The following is a 24,032-nucleotide window of genomic DNA, read 5'->3' as shown; positions in this document are numbered from 1 at the left end:
CCCTCCAACAGAGAGGTACATTTGTTACAACTACCTATCAGCTGCACTCCTCCCCAGTTTTATTGAGATGTAATTGATATATAACAACATAGCATTAGTTTAAGATGTACAACATAATGCTTTGATACATGTATATACTGCAAATAATTACCACAAGTTTAGTTAACGCCATCACCTTACACAGTTGCAAAATTTTTTTTCTTGTGATGAAAACGTTTAAGATCTATTCTCTTAGCAACTCTTAAATACTATATAATATAGTATTGTTAACTATAGTCACCATGCTGTACACTTCAGCTCCAGACCTCATTTATCTTACAACTGGAAGCTTGTATCATTTGACCACATCCACTCATTTCTCCCAGTCTCTACCCTGCAGATTATGGGAAACCCCCATCTTTTCTCTGTTTCTATGAGTTTGGTTTCTACAGATTCCGCACATAAGTGAGATGATATAGTATTTGTCTTTGTCTGATTTATTTCATTTAGTATAGAGCCCTCAAGGTCCATCTAAGTTGTGGCATATGACAGGATTGCCTTCTTTGTTATGGCTGGATATTATTCCATTTTATATATAGAAACAGAGAAAACTACAATCTAAGTATCTACATTTTCTTTATCCATTCATCTGTCAATGAACAATTAGGTTGTTTCCATGTCCTGGCTATTTGTAAATAATGCTGTAATGAACATGGGGGTACAGAAATCTCTTTGAGATAGTGATTTCAATTCCTTCGGATATAGTCCCAGAAGTGACAATGTTGGGTTATATGGTAGTTCTATTTTTAATTTTTTGAGGACTCTCCATAGTGTTTTCCATAGTCGGTGCACCAATTTATATTCATACCAACAGTGAACATGGATTCCCTTTTCTTTATATCCTCACTGTTATCTCTTTTCTTTTTGATAACAGCCAATCTAACAGGTATGAGGTGATATCTCATTGTAGCTTAGACTTGCATTAGTTATGCTGAGCATGTTTTCATGTACCTGTTGTATGTCTTCCTTGGAAAAATGTCTATTCAGATCCTCTGCCCATTTTTTAATTGGATTGCTTGTTTGCTACTAAGTTGTATGAAGTCTTTATATATTTTACATATTAATAGCTTATCAGAGAAATGATTTGCAAATATTTTCTCCCATTCAGTAGGTTGCTTTTTCATACTGTTGACTTTCCTTTGCTGTGCAGAAACTTTTTAGATTGATATAATCACTTGTTTATTTTTGCTTTTGTTGTCAAATCCAAAATATCATTGCCAAGAATGATGTCAAGGAGCTTACCCCCTGTTTCCAGGTGCTATGTTCAAGTCTTTAATCCATTTTGAGTTCATTTTTATCTAATATGTAAGCTAGAGTTCCAGTTTCCTTCTTTTGCATGTGGCCGGCCAGTTTTCCCAACATCATTTATTGGAGAGATTATTCTTCCTCACTGTATATCTTGGCTCCTTTGTCATAAAGTATTGGCCATATATGTGTGGGTGTACTTCTGGGCTATTTTATTCCATTGATTTATGTGTCTGTTTTTATGCTAAGACCACACTGTTTTGAATACTGTAAATTTGGATCATAATCTAAAATCAGAAAGTGTGACGTCTCCAGCTTTGTTCTTTCTCAAGATTGCTTTGGCTATTCAGGGTCTTTTGTGGTTCCATACAAATTTTAGAATTATTTGTTCTATTTCTGTGAAAAATGCCATTGGCATTTTGATAGCAATTGCATTAAATATGTAGATCACTTTGGATAGTATGGACATTTTAACAATATTGTTTCTTCCTATCCATGAGCATGGTATATCTTTTCATTTGTTTGTGTCTTCTTCATTTTTTTTCACCAATGTCTTACAGTTTTCAGTATAAAGATCTTTCAACCCCCTTGGTTAAATTTATTCCTAGGTATTGATATTTTATTCTATGAAATCTTTCATTCTTTCTCTATATCCTTAACCTTCTTTCCTATTTATCATGTCTCTTGGTGATGCTTTTACATAGTTTCTTCATTTCTTCTAGTTCACCAATTCTTTCTTAATTTCTGTATAAACTGTTTAACATGCCCATGGAGCTGTTAATTTTAGTTAGTGCCTTTTCATTTCCAGAAGTTACTTCTGATTATCTGTTTAAAAGCTGAATGGTTAGTTTCAATATGATCTTGTTTCTTAAGAATTATAACTTCTATTATGTTTGATCTTCATTTTTGACATATGAGAATCTCCCTTACTTTTGTGTACACAGCTATACATCTGAACGGAATTTTGCTATATTTTACCCAACATTTCTAAGTTCTTAGTAGTATAAAGTGTTTCAGGATATCTTGTTTTACCCATTGTTTTTCTTCTCCAATTATTCTTATTAGTCACATGTTAAGTCTCCTATGCCTTTATGTAGTTTCTCATTTTATGTTTTTGGTCCATGCTTTGAGATCTTCCAGTTCACTAATTTGGGTGAATAGGGAAAAATAATGACATAAAGAGGCAGAATGTCACCTTTGGTGCTCTACTTGAATCTCAGATGCACTTTTTAAAGGTAAAATTCAAAGGTTCCATGATAGCTTCCACACTAATTCTATTTCATTGAGTACGTAATTTGATGATTCTTATCTCCTGTCGCTGGTTGCTATGCCCCTTACTCTGAGTTGTTATCTTCCATTTTCACACTGTTGCACTTAAATCTCCCTACTATGAATTTTAAATGATGAGATCCCTGCAGGTGTTGTAAGGCAAAGATCCCTCTAAGCACACTGATCTGTAGTACAAAACTTAGCATGCTGTAAGTCCTGAAGCCTACATCCTAGCACTCCAATATCCTTACACTCCCACAACTTCAGGACAGGGAAAATTCATCCCATCAATTCAGGTACCTCTTGGCATTCTGGTGGTAACTTAAATAGAAGCCAATGTTAATATTCCTTGGAAGACAGAGACAGAGGAGAGGAGAGAGAATGGGAGGCAGAGATATCTGAGATCAAAACATCTCTTAAAATTTGCTGCTTTTTAGTCTTTACCTTAGGCTGCTAACATAATTCTTCACCTGTTTGTCATTCCCACGGGAGAGAAAAAATCCCTCACGAGTTGCCATTTTTCTCTACTGGTACCCCAACAGAACATCAAGACTCATTTGTACACACAAGAGCCAACATTTTGGCAGAAGAGAGCCAAATAGCTTGGCGTTGAGAGTAGATGAGGAGGAAGCTTTCTTTTTGAACTGCTATATCCCCAGAATCCACACCACTACTTTTAACTAACAAACAACTGGCTCTGCCAGATAAACTGGACTAATTTCAGCTAGTCCAAAAACAAAAGACACTATTAGGTTAAACAACTGTCAACATGTAACAGGCCTGTAACAAACAACTAATAGCATGTTTATTCATGTAACTACCAACAGTGCTTTTTAAATTTATTTATTTATTTATTTATTTTTGGCTGCATTGAGTCTTTGTTGGTGCACGCAGGTTTTCTCTAGTTGCAGCGAGCAGGGGCTACTCTTCATCACTGTGCGCGGGCTTCTCATTGTGGTCGCTTCTCTTGTTGCGGAGCACGGGCTCTAGGTGTGCAGGCTTCAGTAGTTGTGGCACGTGGGCTCAGTAGTTGTGGCTCACGGATTCTAGAGTGCAGGCTCATTAGTTGTGGCACACCGGCTTAGTTGCTCCACCGCATATGGGATCTTCCCAGACCAGGGCTCGAACCTGTGTCCCCTGCACTGGCAGGCACTTAAGCACTGTGCCACCAGGGAAGCCCAACAGTGCCTTTTAGAGTGTGATTATCTTGGAGAATTCATCCAGAAGTTACGTTGTTCGAAGTTAAGACATTAAACAAACATACTTGGTTAAGAAATTTTTATTTCCACAGTAAACATTAAATAGTATGTGCTTTAAAATTTTTAGAAGCTAAAATTATTATAGCTTTAGTATGGTATAGCATTGGGCATTCTGATCATCTGTTTGAACCATTTGTTAGAATTCTGTCCTGCGAATAACTGTAATTAAGCCACCTCCATGAAGGAACAGTTTGGCTTTCTATTCAAGCATATATCAAAGGTAGGGTTTCTCAACTTTATATGTCTTTTTATTTTGGAAAATTTTAAGATTTACAGAAAAGTTGAAAAGATAGTACAGAGAGTTCCCATATATAATTCACCCAGCTTCCCCATATGTTAACATCTTCCCTAATCATGGTACATATGTCAAAACTAAGAATCAACATAAGTACAATATTATTAATTAAGCTACAGACTTTATTTAGATTTCACCATGACCTTTTTTTCTGTTCAGGATCCAATCCAGAATACCACTTTACATTTAGACTTCTCTGGTTTGTAGCAGTTTCCCATCCCTTGTTTTTCATGCCTTTTAACAGTTTTGAAGAGTATTGGTTAAGTATTTTGTAGACTGTCTCTCAATCTGGGGGTGTATGATGCTTTCTCACGATTAGACTGAGGTTATTTATGTTTTAGAAGAGTATCACAGAGACGAAGTGCCCTTCTCATCATATTACATCAGGGAATACATGAGATCAACATGACATATGACTGGTGATGTTAACCTTATTCAATAGTGAAAAAGAGTCAGGTTTTGCTATTCTTTGGAAGTTAGCCAGTAAGTCCATCCCTCACTCAAGGAGAGGGGATTTAAGTTCCATCTTCAGGAGGTGGGAATAGCTGCATATATTATTTAGAACAGACTTCTCAATATTTGTGATACATGTCAAGCCTATCTCCAGTTCAGCTGACAATTAAAGTGTATGGATTATCTCCCAACCTGTATCCTAGGTACTTACAGAAATTATAAACTCAGTGTTAGAAGAGACTACCCCACCCAGACTTCAGATTAGCTTCATCCATGAACCCAATTCAGATTCACTATCAAACGACTTCTCCATGCACAAATGAGATGCTGACTTTGGGTGATATCTCATGTTTCAACAGTTTTAAAGATGATTCTCTTAGATTTTGTTTTTTTTCCCAACAGAATAAAACATTTATTGTCTTCTGAAATGAAATGAAGCCTGTGATTTGGCTGCAATTCTGGAGGGCTTTCCTGGGCTCAAGGCATCCTCTCATTCCAGGACTCAGGCTAAAGCAGCAGCCTTTCTTTTCCATGCTGTTCTCATGGAAGAAGACAAGAATGAAAGAGGCCAAAGTAAAGGAAGTGAGCACATTCAAAGTCTCTGCTCACAAGTGGCAAATATAGTGTTTGTCCACATTCTAGTGACCCACTCCAGTCCTGTGTCCAGCATGTCAGTGGGGGAGCCTGGGAAACACTCCAAGTCAGGTGGCAAGGGCTGTTGATGAACGATCTTCATCACTTATTGTGTGGGAGGGAGCAGGTGGTGAGCGTGAATGGGAGCTAGGGCAGGACCACACGTGCAGACTCCTCTTTCAAGGAACTGGACATTTAAAAAAGTGGACCTCAGTGGTCCAGTGGTTAAGACTTCGCCTTCCAATGCAGCAGGGTGCAGGTTCAACCCCTGGTCAGGGAGATAAGATCCCACATGCCTTGCAGCCAAAAAAACCAAAACATGAAACAGAAGCAATATTGTAACAAATTCAATAAAGACTTTAAAAATGGTCCACATCAAAATAAAATAAAATAAAATAAAGAAGTGGAGATGTGGTTAGTTGTGAGGGTGAACCGTAGATCAAGTTTGAAGTTTTTTAATGGAGGAGGCGTTTCTGCATAGAAGTGGAAGACACAGAGAGAATATGGTAAAATAACTTAATTCTTTTAGCCTACATTCTTTGAGAAGTTACTTGGTGTGGCCATTTTACATCTGTCATCTTATCAGTGTTCAACAGCTTCATGAGGCAGGTACTATTATTATTTTTGTTTTACCCACGAGGAGAGTGAGGCCGCTATTATATAACTTGCTTAGTCACAGAGTAAGTGGAGTTGTACTTCACCCTAGTAGATGGACTGTAGTCTTTTCTTATTACTTATTTACTACATAAAGATGGTAGAAACATGTTCTTCTCCTCCCCTTCTCCCGCCACATCCAAGAAATCCAATTCACATGTAGGCGGTACTTTGCATGTCCTGGGGTAGATGGCAAATGTTTGAGATCATTGAAAGGCACGGGGTGAGCTCATCCTGCTCACACGGACATTTTGCCCTCCTAACTGACCCCAGGTATGCTAAAAGTGTTGGGCAGCTTCACAATGAATGCACTGGGCTTTTGGTAAGGCTTTCTGCATCTCTGCTAGATGTGGTCAAAGTAACCAGAACTCCTGGCGACTGCATCCAGATGTTGCCTTTAGTCAGTCTTGGAGCTCATCAGCTCGTCCAGATGAATGTTTCCGTTCCACCAAGGAAAAGCGTATGTTGGCAGCCAGTGCCGCAGGGAGAAACAGGGAGGATCCCCAAAACGAACAGTTTGAGCAGCTGCTAGGAATGTCCCCCCAAATCCCCTCCCGGGGCCAGTGAGCCATGAGCAGTGGGCTCCTCGCAGCCATCCTGGCGCGACGTCGTGGCGGTGGCCTTCTCTTAGGTTTTTAGATATATAATCTACCTATAAACAATGACACCTATTTCCTGCTACTGACTGTGTGTTTTATTTGTTTCAAATCTTGAATAATAATTACTAGTAATGATTAGGTTATAGTAGAAACATCTGATTGCTATTTGAATACTGCTAGTGCTTCATTTTTATATTTGGTGTCAGCTATTTATGATACCTTATAATGAAGAAATATTCTACCTTTATCAAAACTGCACATTAAATTGTACCTCTTACATTTTTGTTAACTATTTAAATTAACATATAGCAATATACTGTGACCTCTTTACATCTATTACATCGTTTATCCTTAAAACTCAATAAGGGAAGCAGTATGATTTCACTCATTTACAGGGTTAAAAACTGAGACTCAGAGATGTTTCTAAACCACTCAGAAAACATGTAGCTAAGCTAGGATCCAAACCTAGGCAGCCCAACTTAAGCCGATGAACTACTTGTATTTTATCAACCAGTTATCTCTATTAACCATCAAGCTGTACATGCTTTAAGTGTTATTTTTTGACTACTAAATTTAACTTCATAGTCACATTGATAGGAATCATTTGAATTGTGTAGGTAAGTAGTGAAACTAACACTAAATTTCAGTGTTAGCCTTAGTCCTTTTGCTCCATCATTGCTCCAATAAATAACTCCTCATTTTAACTAATCGGTCATTGATTTTACTTAATCCAACTCCATTAATAATATAAATACTGAAAATTCTTCCAAGATTTTTTTTTTTTTTTTTCTCTTCATCACGGTGCGCGGGCCTCTCACTATTGTGGCCTCCCTTGTTGCGGAGCACAGGCTCCAGACGCGCAGGCTCAGTAGTTGTGGCGCACGGGCTTAGTTGCTCTGTGGCATATGGGATCTTCCCGGACCAGGGCTCGAACCCGTGCCCCCTGCATTAGCAGGCGGATTCTCAACCGCTGCGCCACCAGGGAAGCCCCTCTTCCAAGATTTTAAAGGTGCTTTTTATATTTATAGTTTTTCAAACAAATTTTTGTTGAAAAACTGTTTCAATATGTAACATTCACATGATTAAAATATTTACATGATCTACATCCACCTTCGTTTCTACCAACTCCCCATTAGAAGCCACTGTTCTTGATTTCTTATTTCTTATGAATTCTACTAGACTTTCTCACTGCAAATATAAGTATTACATTCTCATATTCTCTTCTTTATACAAAATAGTGTCTAATACATACCCATCTATACTATTTTTATAATCTTTTAACAATATAGTTGTGGTATCTGTATATATAGTTATCTCATTGGTTTTGTTTATAACTGCATAGTACTCTATTTAATAAATGAACTATAACTTATTTATTAACAAATCCTCTATTAATAGAAATTTAAGATTTCTTGTAACATTTACTATTATAAACAAAACAACAATGAATAACTCTGAACAGCCATCATTTCACATATGTGCAAGTGATGAACTACTGGGTTAAAAAGTATATGTATTCGTAATTTTGACAGACATTGATCAAAATTAATAAATTGCACTACACGTGGGGTTATACTAATTTACGCTCCAGTTAGCAATGTGTGAGATGCTTGCTGTTCCCACAACCTTGCTAACAGAGGTGGATGCTGAATTTTGATACTTGTATCCATCTAATGTGTGAAAAATGATGTCTTACTTTAGTTTTAGATTATATTTCCCTTATTACAAGTAGAAATCAGCTCTTTTCATATGTTTATGTGCCACGTGTAATTTCCCTCTACAAGCTGTTCATTTATATCCTTGCCTATTTTTCTACTGGGTTGTCTTATCAATTTCTAGGGAAAGCTATGAAAGTTATCATGTAAAATCCTTTTGATTTACTGTTTCTATATTAATTATGAAAATTATCATTTATTTTGTACATTCATATTTTTGCCCTTTCTTGAGTTGCTTAATGGTGATCTATCCATTTCTATCATGATTTTTAAAAATCAGATTTTTAAATGATTGTCTTCTAAATCATTAATTCCTACTTTCCTATTTATTATTTCCATTTATTGTTATTCTTTAACTTTTACATTTTAATTCTTTTTTTCTCTATTTCTTTTCTATTGGTCTACAGCTATGATAATCCTCTAAGCACTTCTTTAGCTGTCTCCCACAGGTTTCTGAAGTTGTTTTCTAAAAATTCTGCAATTTTAGTGTCCATTTCTCTTTGATACAAAAATCGTTTAATAAATTTTAAATGTCTAGGTAGAAGAAACTTTGGTTTCTGATTTTGTTCCTATTTTCTAATTTTACTGCATGTTAACAAGAAAATCTTGCCTGTTTTGTCTCTATGTTTTGGAATTTTTCTTTGATGCCTACTACACCGTGTCAAATTTTCATGCATGTTCCATGAGCACTTGAAGTTATATTCTTTATCAATATGGTACCAACTTCAAGCTATATTAATCAGATTTACCTTATTGTTTAGATTACTCTCTCTTTTGCCTTTTCATAGACTGGGGTGAATTAAAATTTGTTTTAATGTTTTAAATTATTAGTGATTATTTCTCCTGTAATTTGTTTCATGAAAGTTTCAACTTTTAATGTTATAAAGTATCTTTGTTTATATTGTTTACTGCTTTTTTGGCTTGAATTCTAATTTGTCCAATATTAAGATCATGATTCCTGCTTTTTTTTCATGTGTATATATGTAGTATAGTTTTACTCATCCTTTTATTCTCAGTACTTTTACATTTATTTTATAGCAGATATGTTTGGTGTTAGATATGTCACATTTTGTTATGCTTCCTAAATTTTATGGATTTTTTTTAAAACTTCCATTACATGTATTGTTCTCAGTTTTAATCATACAGTTTTTTAATATTTTGTCAGCATTACAGTTTTAACTGCTTATCTTTGTAACTCTATGTGTTTAGGAAGTGTATTTCCCTACTCTGAGCAAGGAAAAAATCAGCATATTTACTCAAATTTTCCTCTCTCTTAAGCCATCCAATTTTATTCAGTAGGCCTGCATTTCTAATTTGTCAGCTTACATGGATATCCTCTGACTCTCTGAACTTTGTCTACTTGCCTCCTTTCCCTAGTCCTTTCTCAATTCATTATAATGGTAGCATTTCTACCTTATTAGGGCAAACAAAAAGGGAATTCCAGTCTGTTACTCTAATTCAAACACTTGTCTTAGTCTTAGTTTTACTGTTAAATTAATTCAGTGTTCACCAGTAGTACTTGGCTGTAGTCTATCCAGTCAATCCTAATTGGCTGAACTTAATCCCCCAGCAATTTTCTCAAGAATTATTCTGAAAAACAGTTCCTTATATGGTTAAAAATTGTTTGGCGCCACCCTTTTTATTTAAAGGATACTTTGGCTTCTATTTCCTTCACTTGAGTATCTACATTTTCTATATTGAAAGTTGTCATAGAGAAGTCTAAGGCCAGACAATTTTTTTCCTTTAATTTGTGCACTGCTGAAAAAAGAACTTTTTTTTTACTTATATTTAAATCCAACAGTATACTGACCATTTCAGGAAATTTTTTCCTGGTACACAAGTATGCCCTTTTAATACTGATGGCAAAATCTATATTAGGACCTCAATGAATTATAGCTTTAAATACTTGTTTAGTTACATTGTCTGCTTTTCTTATTTGGAAACTCCATTTATGCCATTTTTGGAATTTCTGTGCCTTCTGTATCAATCATTTTCTCTTTAATCCTTCTGAACACTCATATATTCATCCACACACATTATTTGCTTTGTTTTCATTTTTATCTTCTGTGTATCTTACTATGTTATCCACAGAGTTTCTCTTCCTTGAGTGTCTTCCAATTCCATTTTTGTGTGATCGTTTTTTCCACCAATTTTTTCCAAAATTTTCTTAGCTCATGATTCAACATTTCAGTGATATTCTACCAGTTCTTTCAACTTCTTGAAATTCTGTTTAGTAGCTGCCTTTTCTCAGAAGCAATTCATTTATTTCTTACTTTTTTAACTTATGGTAAAGTTTTTAATCAAACTTATTGTGTACTCCATAGCAGTATTTTCCAGTGACTGTTCTTCATGTACTGGTTAGTTTTGTTTATCTTTTCCACATTTCTATATTTTAAAATGTGTTTTCTTGACAATTTTTAAGAAGTTGCATATAGGGTTAGAATCCTTTATTAATTATTCCCAGTCGATTTCCTTTACTTAACCAAAGTTAAATGAGTGATCATTATCTCTTCTTGTTAATGGTGCATATGCTCTCACTCGCAGTATTCTATCACCTAGTACACTTATAGTTCCTCAGATGCACATTACTCTTTTCTACAATCCTGGTTTTGTTGAACTTCTCTCTCTCTCTCTCTCTCTCTCTCTCTCTCTATATATATATATATACACACACACACATATATATATATATATATATATATATGTATAATATTTCTGTTCTCTCTTACTTAACCACTGATTTGGTACCAAAATGAAAATAATATCTACTCTTCTAGACTATTTAGCATGTTAGAGGTGTTTTACCTGAATGTTGTGCAGTTTTCATCAGTGTTACCGATAAACTCTTAGTAAATCAAAATACAAAAAGAATTAGCAATTCTAAAGTTCTGAGAGGAACCCCACCTATCATTACTAAACGGCAGTACTACTTTCCTGGGCTCATTTGTATAGAAAATGGATTTATACAAGACTATTCATGCACAGGACAACACAGTATGGAAAACATTCATTATATCAGCAGGTGATTTTTAAAAGCATCTAAATTCTGGACTTTGGGTGAAAAAAGAGATATTATAGGATCTTCAAATCACAATAAGCCTCAACGTTAGAAAAGAATACAGACAGACATTAAATACTGACTTAGCATGTGAGCAAAAGAGTAGGTCTCAGGAAGACCTCAATTTCCCTGTGTCAAGCAAGTTTTCTTTGAAATCATATCCCTATGTTTTATTTTATTTGATGAAATATTTTATTATATCCTTAAAAGAACAATATTTTCTTTCCAGTAGGCCAACAGGAATAAACCATATTACTTAAATGTCATTTTGTTCTATAAACTACTATTAAAAAACATTCTTTCTGGGGCTTCCCTGGTGGCGCAGTGGTTGAGAGTCCGCCTGCCAATGCAGGAGACACGGGTTCGTGCCCCGGTCCGGGAAGATCTCACATGCCGCAGAGCGGCTGGGCCCGTGAGCCATGGCCGCTGAGACTGCGCGTCCGGAGCTTGTGCTCCGCAACGGGAAAGGCCACAACAGTGAGAGGCCCGCGTACAGTAAAAAAAAAAAAAAAAAAAAAATTCTTTCATAAAATATTTTTACAACTTTTACCACAAGAAGTTATTATTTTCCATTATAAGATCATTCCAGTCAAATTCATGTGTTACAAACCTAGTAGAAATACAGTTTCAGTAGATATTTCTACAATTCATTGTGAAAAACATCAACTTACTTGTGACCTAAATGCTTCAGAAAGTATCCCAGAACCTTCAGAGCTTGAACCCAAATACTTTCACTTTTAGAGGCCAATAATTTGTAGATTACCCTAAAATATATAGAAATAAATGATATTTTGAGCACTTACGAACATTAAAAATATAAGCACTGTATACTTTACAAATAAACTATAAATATATAAAACATAAAAGACCTCTCAGGTTTTTAAATTCTTTGAAAAAGTTGGAAATAAGCACATTAATTTTCTTTAAATTTGGACATCAAATACATCCTCAAAAGGACAGTGTGATTGGTCGTTCATAAGTATTTCCTCCCAGCACACTACACAACATTTTCAAGTTTAAGATCCATGCTTAGTTAAGCCACATTTCCTCTTCTATTTGAGTTTCCCCTGACATTCGTACTTAATGACCTTTTTTCTTGGTTATGGCTAAACGGACCATGGGTACCTACCTGCCGAATTATTTTTCTTTTCTGAGAATTTGGAATGAGTTCTGAGAAACAATATGTAGTCTTTGTTGGGCTCTTGAATTAGGAAATGATTTAAAAGAGAAACTATAGGACAGCCTTGTTTTGTTCACAAAGGTGAGTCTATATACAGAAGGAATAAAGCAGCTATACAGGAAGTCGCAGAAGAAGCAAACTTGTTTCTTCATAGATTTCCAATTCTTGGTTCCTACCCTAATGTGTTTGTACAATAAACTAACACATGACCTAACTTACACAGTCACTTCAAATCCTATATAACAGCAGGGATATATTCATTATAATACTTATATGTACTTCAAAATTTTTATCTCATTTTTTCAAAAAATAAAAACAAGTATTTTTTCTATAAGGTAGAAGGGGGCAATAATAACTGCATTCTTTTGCAACTAATTCTACAATTTAAGAAGGTTCTGAGGGTGGCTGTGGTGACTCTATAAAATTAGGGTGTGCTTTATTCTATTAAATATCTTTGTAAAACTTAAAATGCCGTTTTATATTTTGAAGTGAAGTAATATAGTCTGAACACAAAAACAGGTAAGAGAAGATGCAGTATGATTTTCCTTTCATTTCAGTGACATTAACAGAGGGGAACAAATAACTGAAAGTTAATGACATCTATTTTATTTAAAGTAACTTAGACTTTAAAAAATAAAATAATACATTGTTGATAATACTTTTTAAAAATTATACTACTGAAGAATACATTATGAGAAGAAGTAAACTCTACAGTGATTATTTCCTTCAGAAGATAGTTTTTTGCAAAACCCTCAAGTTCTTAAATGAATATAAATTTACATTGAAATATATTTTCAGAACTTTTAAGGACCAACAGTAATGAAAAAAAGACAAATATGACAATAGAAAAATTATACATGTCAAAGAAATAGTCAGGAAATCATAACAAAGAACATTCAACAGCAAAAATAATCTTGAAAACCAAAGCAAAACCGCACAGCATAAAAATATGACTATACTCAGATATGTAATCAGAAACTCCCACAGAGTTCCTATTCTCTACGAATAACTGAGTTAAAGGAGTAAAAAGGTGTAAGATTCACCTTAGATCAACAGAAATTATGATTTAATATTTGAAATATGAAATCATCTAAGGCCATCAGACATCTGTGCTACATAGGATTTTTTTCACAACCAGACACGTATTTCTTACAAAAACCAAGATAAAGTATGAAAAGGAAATTTACTGACAAATCAATTAATGACTGTGTACTTACAATATAATAATACAGGTGAATCCTAATTCATTTGCCCCAGCTTACTATATTCAGCCAGAAAATGATCTAAACTATGTGAAAAAAGAAATTCTTCTTTTCTCTAAAGATTTTCAGATATAAAAATATTACATTTTTTTATGTTCAGGTCAGTATCACCACAAGGTCTTCCTTAAGTCCAGTTAAAATATTATCAGAATTAAATTAAGTTCATTCTTTGTGTTCATTTCTTAGCATGCTTGAATTATAATTAATCAAAAATTTCCCCATACATAACTGTCACCCTTTAGTACCTATTTTCTAGGATACAGAATTTAAAATTTTGTATCTAATAAGCCTATTTTTTCCATATTCTAAACCAGAGCCTACATCCTCTACATTCTTTTTAAGTGGAAAAACTAAAGTAGCACATTTTCCATGTTTGTGATTGTTTTGAACACACTGGTAACAATGTGACATGTTCAGCTGGTGTCAACCATGAGCAACAAGGCCTTTGTACTTATTGTGCTCAATCAATCTTTTCATGTTATACAGTTAAGATACTATTTCAATCCTCTAAAGAGCTTACCAAATAGCACTCTCTCGTAAGATAATTATTTCCAGTGTGTCAAAGGAAAGCAGGATTTTATTTTTGCATTTCACCATATTAACCAATCGAAGGTTGGTATCATTCATAAGGGTAATGAGTATATTTTTAATTGATTTCTTAATTAATCAGTAAATATAATAAAAGAAGCAGGTACTAGGATCTAAGTTCAAGGATACTAAGTGTTCAATCTAAATATAATTTAAGAAGAATGAGTGTAATTGTTTGTACTATATTATTAGGTTGAGCCATATGAAATTGCCTTTATTTGGTAAAGTCACTTAAGTTTCAGCAATTTCATACAGTTCAACCTCACAATAAAATATATTTGTAGTTGTTAATAATTAAATGTACAATCTTCTTATTTAAATAGATTAGCAACCCAATGGGTTGTAAACTCAAAGGTAAGAGTGGCGTCACAAGTTAGATATCCACATAGAAATAAAGTGATTGTTTCTCTGATTTGAAAAGGAAGTCCTTCAAGACTAGAAAGTTGTTATTTGCTGATATAAATGTCCAAGTAAAAGAAGCACTAATAAAGTCCCTTGACATTTACTAATATATTATTTCCAAACTCTTTTTATAACCTGTGGAAGTTCACTGAGGTACACATGGCATAACCTAGATTTCTTATTTATTCAAATAACTCAGACTCCAGAAAAATAATAAGGGAGACTCCTTAAGGGGCTAGGTTTTAGGTTTAAGTTAATAAGAATACTAACCAAGAAATTATGTTTTACTTATCTACATAATTACTTTACAATCACCATAAGTAAAGTTAGTTTTCAAATTTGGCTTCTTGTTCCAAAATATTTCATCTCCATCATTCCCATCATACTGCCACTGTCCTAGCTCGTCATCTCTAACACTGATGAATAAAATAATCTCTCTACTGATCTTGCTACATCAGTTTTATCTATCTCCAACTCATTTTCCACACTGCTGATTGTAAATCTAGCAAAATAGAAATCTGAGCAAATCAGTTGTGTATTCAAAATTCTTTAGTTTTCATCACCAATAAAATAAAATCTGAACTTCTTACCATTATACGTTATACGGATCTTTCAAACCTGGCCACTATCTAGCTCTTGAGCCTAAACTCATAGACTTTTCTTGAACTCTCTTTTGTCGAAATATACCATGCTCTCTCATCTTCTTGCCAAAATATTTGCTCTTTCCACTACTTAAAATGTCTTTACTACAGCAACAGCAATATATTTATTCTTCTTGAGACCCGAGACCCATTTTCTATACACTTCATCAGTTCCCTTGAGTATTAGAAGATTAATAACAGATTTCTCCATCTATTCCCTTCCTATGTGTAAGATTTTGCTATATACACTCAAAAGTTAACTCAATAGGGATTATTCTGGGAAGCACAACTGTACTCAATTAAAGCCTACTAATAGTACTAATATTATAAACATACCTTATTCCATTTCTTTGATCAAATGCTGGTATCATTGAGGCTGGGTGTTCTGACATTAAAGCCACTAGTAACTGTAACACATCATGAATATTTTCATCCTGCATAATAAGGATCAGCAATATTTATTTAGTTATAAATGTTTTCTAATGCATTGAATAAAATTATTAAAATAGAAGACCCAGACCATGTCCTACCTCATGCATTGTAAGCAGGTAATTTAATATACTCTGAAGTTCATCTTCCTTGACCCCTCGATCCTAATTTTTTAAAAAATTAATTAATTTAAATCTAAAATTAAAACTTTAATTAAAGACAGCCATCAAAATGATCAATTTAAAATAAAATATGGACAACTTAAAAGCAGTGATGCTTTAATTAAAATATCTAGATACTTCATAATTCATAGACTATATTATTTCAAAGTAAATACGTACATATTTAGAAAATTGTACCTATTCTTCTAAAGTTGCTAATGTTTGACTGACTTTACTATAAAAATTATTATATTTTGATCGTCTAAATATATTAATATTACTATTTTCTAAACATGTATTCTTTTCTTAAAATAATGCAAATTACCACAAAACTTTACAATATTAATTGCTGTGCATTTTACCTTTATTTTCTATTTATCTTAATCTTTTAAAAATCCTAATGTGATAAAAATATATAAGTCTTCTCAAACAGGAACACAGATCATTTTCTAAAATGAAATCTTCATGCTCAATTTTTATGTATATATGTTCCTTATCTATTTCTGCTACACCCCTTAGGATAGAGGACCTCAAAGAGTATTAGCACAAAGTGAAGTTCAACAAAAGTTAATACTCAGATTTACAGAATATTGAAAGCAATTCATGAATTAAAGGTTGTAAAACTAATTTTACAATAATGATTTAAACTCTGCCAAAACATTCTTTTCATGTAATATACTGCAATTTTGAATTACATAAAACTGTTTTACCTTTAATATAAGCTGTTTCAGGAAAAGTAACATAAATGCCCGTAGTGATATAATTTCTTTTTGTGATGGCCGGGGACCATCTAGAATAAAACAGAAAATAAAAAGAAACAATAAAACCCCTCATTATTATTACTTAATAATAAGCTTAATGCAATTATGTTGTGATATTATGGAATACTTTAAGTTATAGTCATTATAATTATCATATTTCTTAGTATTAATTCTGTACAATTTCAATAATAGAGAATACAAATATTATTTTCAGATTTTTGGCAATTTCAAATTTTTTACTAAATGTCAGATTTGCGGGAAAGAATTACTTTTTAAAAATTATATTACTGTTCATTGATAAATAAATAATATCAAGTCTTTACATGGATACATTTCCCTACTTTTATTAACTTAATAGGTTCCCTTTTCCCCCTCAAATCCAAGTTTTCCCAATATTTTTTCCACCTTCTTCTTACCTATGTTTAAAATCATTCTCCATTTTCATCTGCATATTATAGAACAAACCATAGAAAAGTGATACTCTACGTAATTATTTGTTTTGAAGCTTTTTTCTTCTATGACACTTATATACACAAAATACGTATTATTATGACACTCTAAATGCTTGAGTCAATAAATGAAATAAGCATAAACAGTTATAGTGTACATATCATTTCCAATAAAACACCTAAATTTCAAAGTAAATAAGTGCAAATATTTAATTACCAATAAAAATGAGAATATGCCATGATATATATGTAATATGCAGTAATGAAATTATACCTTTAAGAAACATAGCTAGAACCATGAAGTCCTTAAACATCAAGCCTTACTTGAAGCAACCCAGATTTATATAGCTTCTGTATAAGTTTTAATCTATAATCCTTTTATGTATAATTTATAGCATCTGCTTATTCACTCCACAAATATTTATGTGTAGATTATTACACATCAAAACAAATTAGCCCTTAAACAATCCATTTTATCTACTCTTGGGAAAGAAATCTCTTTCCCATTTCTACATTTGTTGCCCTACTCCTGCCAATAGTGTACAAAGTACTCTTTCCCTCCTTACCAAAACTTGCTATTATTTTTGTTTTTTTAATATTTTCGTTGTGAAATACAGTACACACACAGAAGATATACATTTACAACTTAATGAATTATTATAAGATGAACACCTGTATAACAACTTCTTAGGTCACGAAACTGAACACTGACAGCAGCTTGGCAGAGAAACCTATCAACCCTTGGTGTGTAGGTAAAGGAGCTGCGCAGAGTGGAGGGTGAGGTCCTGATTTATATCATATGCAGATTTCTGATTTCTGTTGTGTAAATAAATACTCCCTCCATGACTGGTTTCAAGTTCACGCCACCAATGTTTTGACAACCATCTCATCAAATATTAATAATTGGTGGTGGCACCAGTCTGCTCCAGCATACAATAAAGTCTCACCCTACCCAGCTCTCAGCTCTGAGCCACACCCCCCTTCCTGATCACATCCCCCACACCATCTCCTTAGAGACAGCACCATTATTTCAATAATAATTTCCTTACTTTTATTTATAATTTGGCCACCACTTAATGAAATTGGACAAGTGTTATACTATATTTGTACATAAGTGTTTCTTATTGTTAGGATGAGGACAAAAGCTCTTTGTCATAGGATATTTTGTGAGGATTAAATGGATCAACATATGTAAAGGAATTAGAATAGTAACTGGTCCATTTTAATTGTAAGCACTCAGTATACTTACTACTGTCATATATTGATATTACACGATGTAAATGACAAAGGAGTAAAGCACAGTAAAAAATAAAAAGTGCAGTAAAAAATAATAAAGACTCAAGAAAAGGTATAATAAACATAAAATTGAAGATGGGGTTATCTCTACGCCTGGAAATGGGATAAATGTCTGACCAAGGATAGATATATACAGGCTTATGGTAATATTCTATTCCTTAAGCTTGGTGATACTCATACAAGGTTCATTGTATTTACATATATAATACCACTTTGTGTTTGTGATATATTCAGAATAAGTCTTTGAAACACCTATAATATGAATTACCTATGCATATAAATCTGTAACTTTGTGTTTGAGCAGACAAATAGAGGTGAAAAAATATGTAAGTCTGGTAATACTGGCTCCTTGGGCAAGTATTAACTTTTTAATCACAAATCTTTACATTATTTCACGGGCTACCAAGATCATGTACTACTATGAGATTTTTAATATAAATAAATGTTTTTACAGTGAATCATATATAAAAATTTCAGAGACAGGGGAACGAGGGGAAGATGGCGTAAGAGTAAGACGCGGAGATCACCTTCCTCCCCACAGATACACCAGAAATACATCTACACGTTGAAAAGCTCCTACAGAACACGTACGGAACGCTGGCAGAAGACCTCAGACATCCCAAAAGGTAAGAAAGTCCGCACGTACCTGGGTACGGCAAAAGAAAAAAAGAATAAACAGAGACAAAAGGATACGGATGGGACCTGCACCAGTGGGAGGGAGCTGTGAAGGAGGAAAGGTTTCCACACACTAGGAAGCCCCTTCGCAGGCGGAGACTGCGGGTGAGGGAGGGGGAAAGCTGCGGAGCCGTGGGGGAGAGCACAGCAACAGGGGCGCAGAGGGCAAAGTGGAGAGATTCCTGCACAGAGGATTGGTGCCGACCGGCACTCACCAGCCCGAGAGGCTTGTCTCCTCAACCGCCGGGGCGGGCGGGGCTGGGAGCTGAGGCTCAGGCTTCGGTCGGAGCGCACGGAGAGGACTGGGGTTGTCGGCGCGAACACAGCCTGAAGGGGGCTAGTGCGCCATGGCTGGCCGGGAGGGAGTCCGGGGAAAAGTCTGGACCTGCCGAAGAGGCAAGAGACTTTTTCTTCCCTCTCTGTTTCCTGGTGAACGAGGAGAGGGGATTAAGAGCGCTGCTTAAAGGAGCTTCAGAGACGGACGCGAGCTGTGGCTGCAAGCGCGGACACCCGAGACGGGGATGAGACGCTAAGGCTGCTGCTGCCGCCAACAAGAAGCCTGTGTGTGAGCTCAGATCACTATCCACACCCCCTTTCCGGGGAGCCTGTGCAGCCCGCCAATGCAAGGGTCCCGGGATCCAGGGACAACTTCCCCGGGAGAACGCACTGCACGCCTCAGGCTGGTGTAACATCGCCCCGCACTCCATGCCCCTCCCTACCCCCCGCCCCGGGCTCATTGAGCCACAGCCCCCGAAGCAGCTGCTCCTTTAACCCTGTCCTATCTCAGCGAAGAACAGACGCCTTCCAGCGACCTACACGCAGAGGCAGGGCCAAATCCAAAGCTGAGCACCAGGAGCTGTGAGAACAAAGAGAAAAGGAAATCTCTCCCAGCAGGCTCAGAAGCAGCGGATTAAAGCTCCACAATCAACTTGATGTACCCTGCATCTGTGGAATACCTGAATAGACAATGAATCATCCCAAACTGAGGAGGTGGACTTTGAGAGCAAGATTTATTTTTTCCCCTTTTCCTCTTTTTGTGAGTGTGTATGTGTACGCTTCTGTGTGAGATTTTGTCTGTATAGCTATGCTTCCACCATTTGTCCTAAGGTTCTATCCGTCCGTTTTTTTTTGTTGATGTTTTTTGTTTGTTTGTATTTTCTTTAAAAACAAATTTTTTTCTTAATAATTTTTTATTTTAATAACTTTTTTTATCTTTTCTTTCCTTCCTTCATTCCTTCTTTCCTTCCCTCCTCCCTCCCTCCCTTCTTTCTTCCTTCCTTCCTTCCTTTCTTCCTTTCTTCCCTTCTTTCTTTCTTTCTACTTTTTCTCCCTTTTATTCTGAGCCGTGTGGATGAAAGGCTCTTGGTGTTACAGCCAGGAGTCAGTGCTGTGCCTCTGAGGTGGGAGAGACAACTTCAGGACACTGGTCCACATGAGACCTCCCAGCTCCACATAATAATATCAAATGGCGAAAATCTCCCAGAGATCTCCATCTCTACACCAGGACCCAGCTTCACTCAACGACCAGCAAGCTACAGTGCTGGACACCCTATGCCAAACAACTAGCAAGACAGGAACGTAACCCCACCCATTAGCAGAGAGGCTGCCTAAAATCATAATAAGTCCACAGACACACCAAAACACACCACCAGATGTGGACCTGCCCACCAGAAAGACAGGATCCAGCCTCATCCACCAGAACACGGGCACTAGTCCCCTCCACCAGAAAGCCTACACAACCCACTGAACCAACTTTAGCCACTGGGGACAGACACCAAAAACAACAGGAACTACGAACCTGCAGCCTGCAAAAAGGAGACCACAAACACAGTAAGATAAGCAAAATGAGAAGACAGAAAAACACACAGCAGATGAAGGAGCAAGATACAAACCCACCAGACCTAACAAATGAAGAGGAAATAGGCAGTCTACCTGAAAAAGAATTCAGAATAATGATAGTAAAGATGATCCAAAATCTTGGAAATAGAATAGACAAAATGCAAGAAACATTTAACAAGGACCTAGAAGAACTAAAGATGAAACAAACAATGATGAACAACATAATAAATGAAATTAAAAATACTCTAGATGGGATAAATAGCAGAATAACTGAGGCAGAAGAACGGAAAAGTGACCTGGAAGATAAAATAGCGGAAATAACTACTGCAGAGCAGAATAAAGAAAAAAGAATGAAAAGAACTGAGGACAGTCTCAGAGACCTCTGAGACAACATTAAACGCACCAACATTCGAATTATAGGGGTTCCAGAAGAAGAAGAGAAAAAGAAAGGGACTGAGAAAATATTTGAAGAGATTATAGTTGAAAACTTCCCTAATAGGGGAAAGGAAATAGTTAATCCAGTCCAGGAAGCACAGAGAGTCCCATACAGGATAAATCCAAGGAGAAATACGCCAAGACACATATTAATCAAACTATCAAAAATTAAATACAAAGAAAAAATGTTAAAAGCAGCAAGGGAAAAACAACAAATAACACACAAGGGAATCCCCATAAGGTTAACAGCTGATCTTTCAGCAGAAACTCTGCAAGACAGAAGGGACTGGCAGGACATATTTAAAGTGATGAAGGAGAAAAACCTGCAACCAAGATTACTCGACCCAACAAGGATCTCATTCAGATTTGATGGAGAAATTAAAACCTCTACAAACAAGCAAAAGCTGAGAGAGCTCAGCACCACCAAACCAGCTTTACAACAAATACTAAAGGAACTTCTCTAGGCAAGAAACACAAGAGAAGGAAAAGACCTACAATAACGAACCCAAAACAATTAAGAAAATGGGAATAGGAACATACATATCGATAATTACCTTAATGTCAATGGACTAAATGCTCCCACCAAAAGACACAGACTGGCTGAAGGATACAAAAACAAGACCCTTATATATGCTGTCTACAACAGACCCACTTCAGACCTAGAGACACATACAGACTGAAAGTAAGGGGATGGAAAAAGATATTCCATGCAAATGGAAACCAAAAGAAAGCTGGAGTAGCAATTCTCATATCAGACAAAATAGACTTTAAAATAAAGACTATTAGAAGAGACAAAGAAGGACACTACATAATGATCAAGGGATCGATCCAAGAAGATCTAACAATTGTAAGTATTTATGCACCCAACATAGGAGCACCTCAATACATAAGGCAAATACTAACAGCCATAAAGGGGGAAATCAACAGTAACACATTCATAGTAAGGGACTTTAACACCCAGTTTCACCAATGGACAGATCATCCAAAATGAAAATAAATAAGGAAACACAAGCTTTAAATGATACATTAAACAAGATGGACTTAATTGATATTTAGAGGACATTCCATCCAAAAACAACAGAATACACATTTTTCTCAAGTGCTCATAGAACATTCTCCAGGATAGATCATATCTTGGGTCACAAATCTAGCCTTGGTAAATTTAAGAAAATTGAAATTGTATCAAGTATCTTTTCCGACCACAATGCCATGAGACTAGATATCAATTACAGGAGAAGATCTGTAAAAAATACAAACACATGGAGGCTAAACAATACACTACCTAATAACGAAGTGATCACTGAAGAAATCAAAGAGGAAATAAAAAAATACCTAGAAACAAATGACAATGGAGACACGACGACCCAAAACCTATGGGATGCCACAAAAGCAGTTCTAAGAGGGAAGTTTATAGCAATACAATCCTACCTTAAGAAGAAGGAAACATCTCGAATAAACAACCTAACCTTGCACCTAAAGCAATTAGAGAAAGAAGAACAAAAAAAAACACCAAAGTTAGCAGAGGGAAAGAAATCATAAAAATCAGGTCAGAAATAAATGAAAAAGAAATGAAGGAAACAATACCATAGATCAATAAAACTAAAAGCTGGTTCTTTGAGAAGATAAATAAAATTGATAAACCATTAGCCAGACTCATCAAGAAAAAAAGGGAGAAGACTCAAATCAATAGAATTAGAAATGAAAAAGGAGAAGTAACAACTGACACTGCAGAAATACAAAGGATCATGAGAGATTACTACAAGCAACTCTAAGCCAATAAAATGCACAACCTGGAAGAAACGGACAAATTCTTAGAAATACACAAGCTGCCAAGACTGTACCAGAAAGTAATAGAAAATATGAACAGACCAATCACAAGCACTGAAATTGAAACTGTGATTAAAAATTTTCCAACAAACCAAAGCCCAGGACCAGATGGCTTCACAGGCGGACTCTATCAAACATTTAGAGAAGAGCTAACACCTATCCTTCTCAAACTCTTCCAAACTATAGCAGAGGGAGGAACACTCCCAAACTCATTCTATGAGGCCACCATCACCCTGATACCAAAACCAGACAAAGATGTCACAAAGAAAGAAAACTACAGGCTAATATCACTGATGAACATAGACGTAGAAATCCTCAACAAAATACTAGCAAACAGAATCCAACAACACATTAAAAGGATCATACACCATGATCAACTGGGGTTTATTCCAGGAATGCAAGGATTCTTCAATATACGCAAATCAATCAACGTGATACACCATATTAACAAAATGAAGGAGAAAAACCATATGATCATCTCAATAGATGCAGAGAAAGCTTTCGACAAAATTAAACACCCATTTATGATAAAAAAACCTGCAGAAAGTAGGCATAGAGGGAACTTTCCTCAACATAATAAAGGCCATATATGACAAACCCACAGCCAACATCGTCCTCAATGGTGAAAAACTGAAAGCATTTCCACTAAGATCAGGAACAAGACAAGGTTGCCCACTCTCACCACTCTTATTCAACATAGTTTTGGAAGTTTTAGCCACAGCAATCAGAGAAGAAAAGGAAATAAAAGGAATCCATATCAGAAAAGAAGAAGTAAAGCTGTCACTCTTTGCAGATGACATGATACTATACATAGAGAATCCTAAAGATGCTACCAGAAAACTACTAGAGCTAATCAATGAATTTGGTA

General features: G+C 35.4%; 1 protein-coding gene across 1 annotated transcript in view; it reads right to left on the bottom strand.

Moving 5' to 3' along the window:
- The window catches only part of NBEA (neurobeachin), a 628,524-nt gene that overhangs the window by 453,558 nt on the left and 150,934 nt on the right, over positions 1–24,032 (bottom strand). The window contains exons 14-17 of the mRNA XM_059996030.1: positions 16,593–16,672; positions 15,823–15,885; positions 15,629–15,726; positions 11,891–11,983 (exon numbers count right to left, since the gene is read on the bottom strand). Coding sequence (XP_059852013.1) covers positions 11,891–11,983; positions 15,629–15,726; positions 15,823–15,885; positions 16,593–16,672 — 334 coding nt within the window. The remainder of the gene's footprint in view (positions 1–11,890; positions 11,984–15,628; positions 15,727–15,822; positions 15,886–16,592; positions 16,673–24,032) is intronic.

The sequence above is a fragment of the Delphinus delphis genome, chromosome 18 (genome assembly GCF_949987515.2).
Source record: "Delphinus delphis chromosome 18, mDelDel1.2, whole genome shotgun sequence".
Classification (NCBI taxonomy): domain Eukaryota; kingdom Metazoa; phylum Chordata; class Mammalia; order Artiodactyla; family Delphinidae; genus Delphinus; species Delphinus delphis.
The sequence above is the reverse complement of the archived record's forward strand: the minus strand, read 5'-3'. Positions and strand labels throughout refer to the sequence as shown.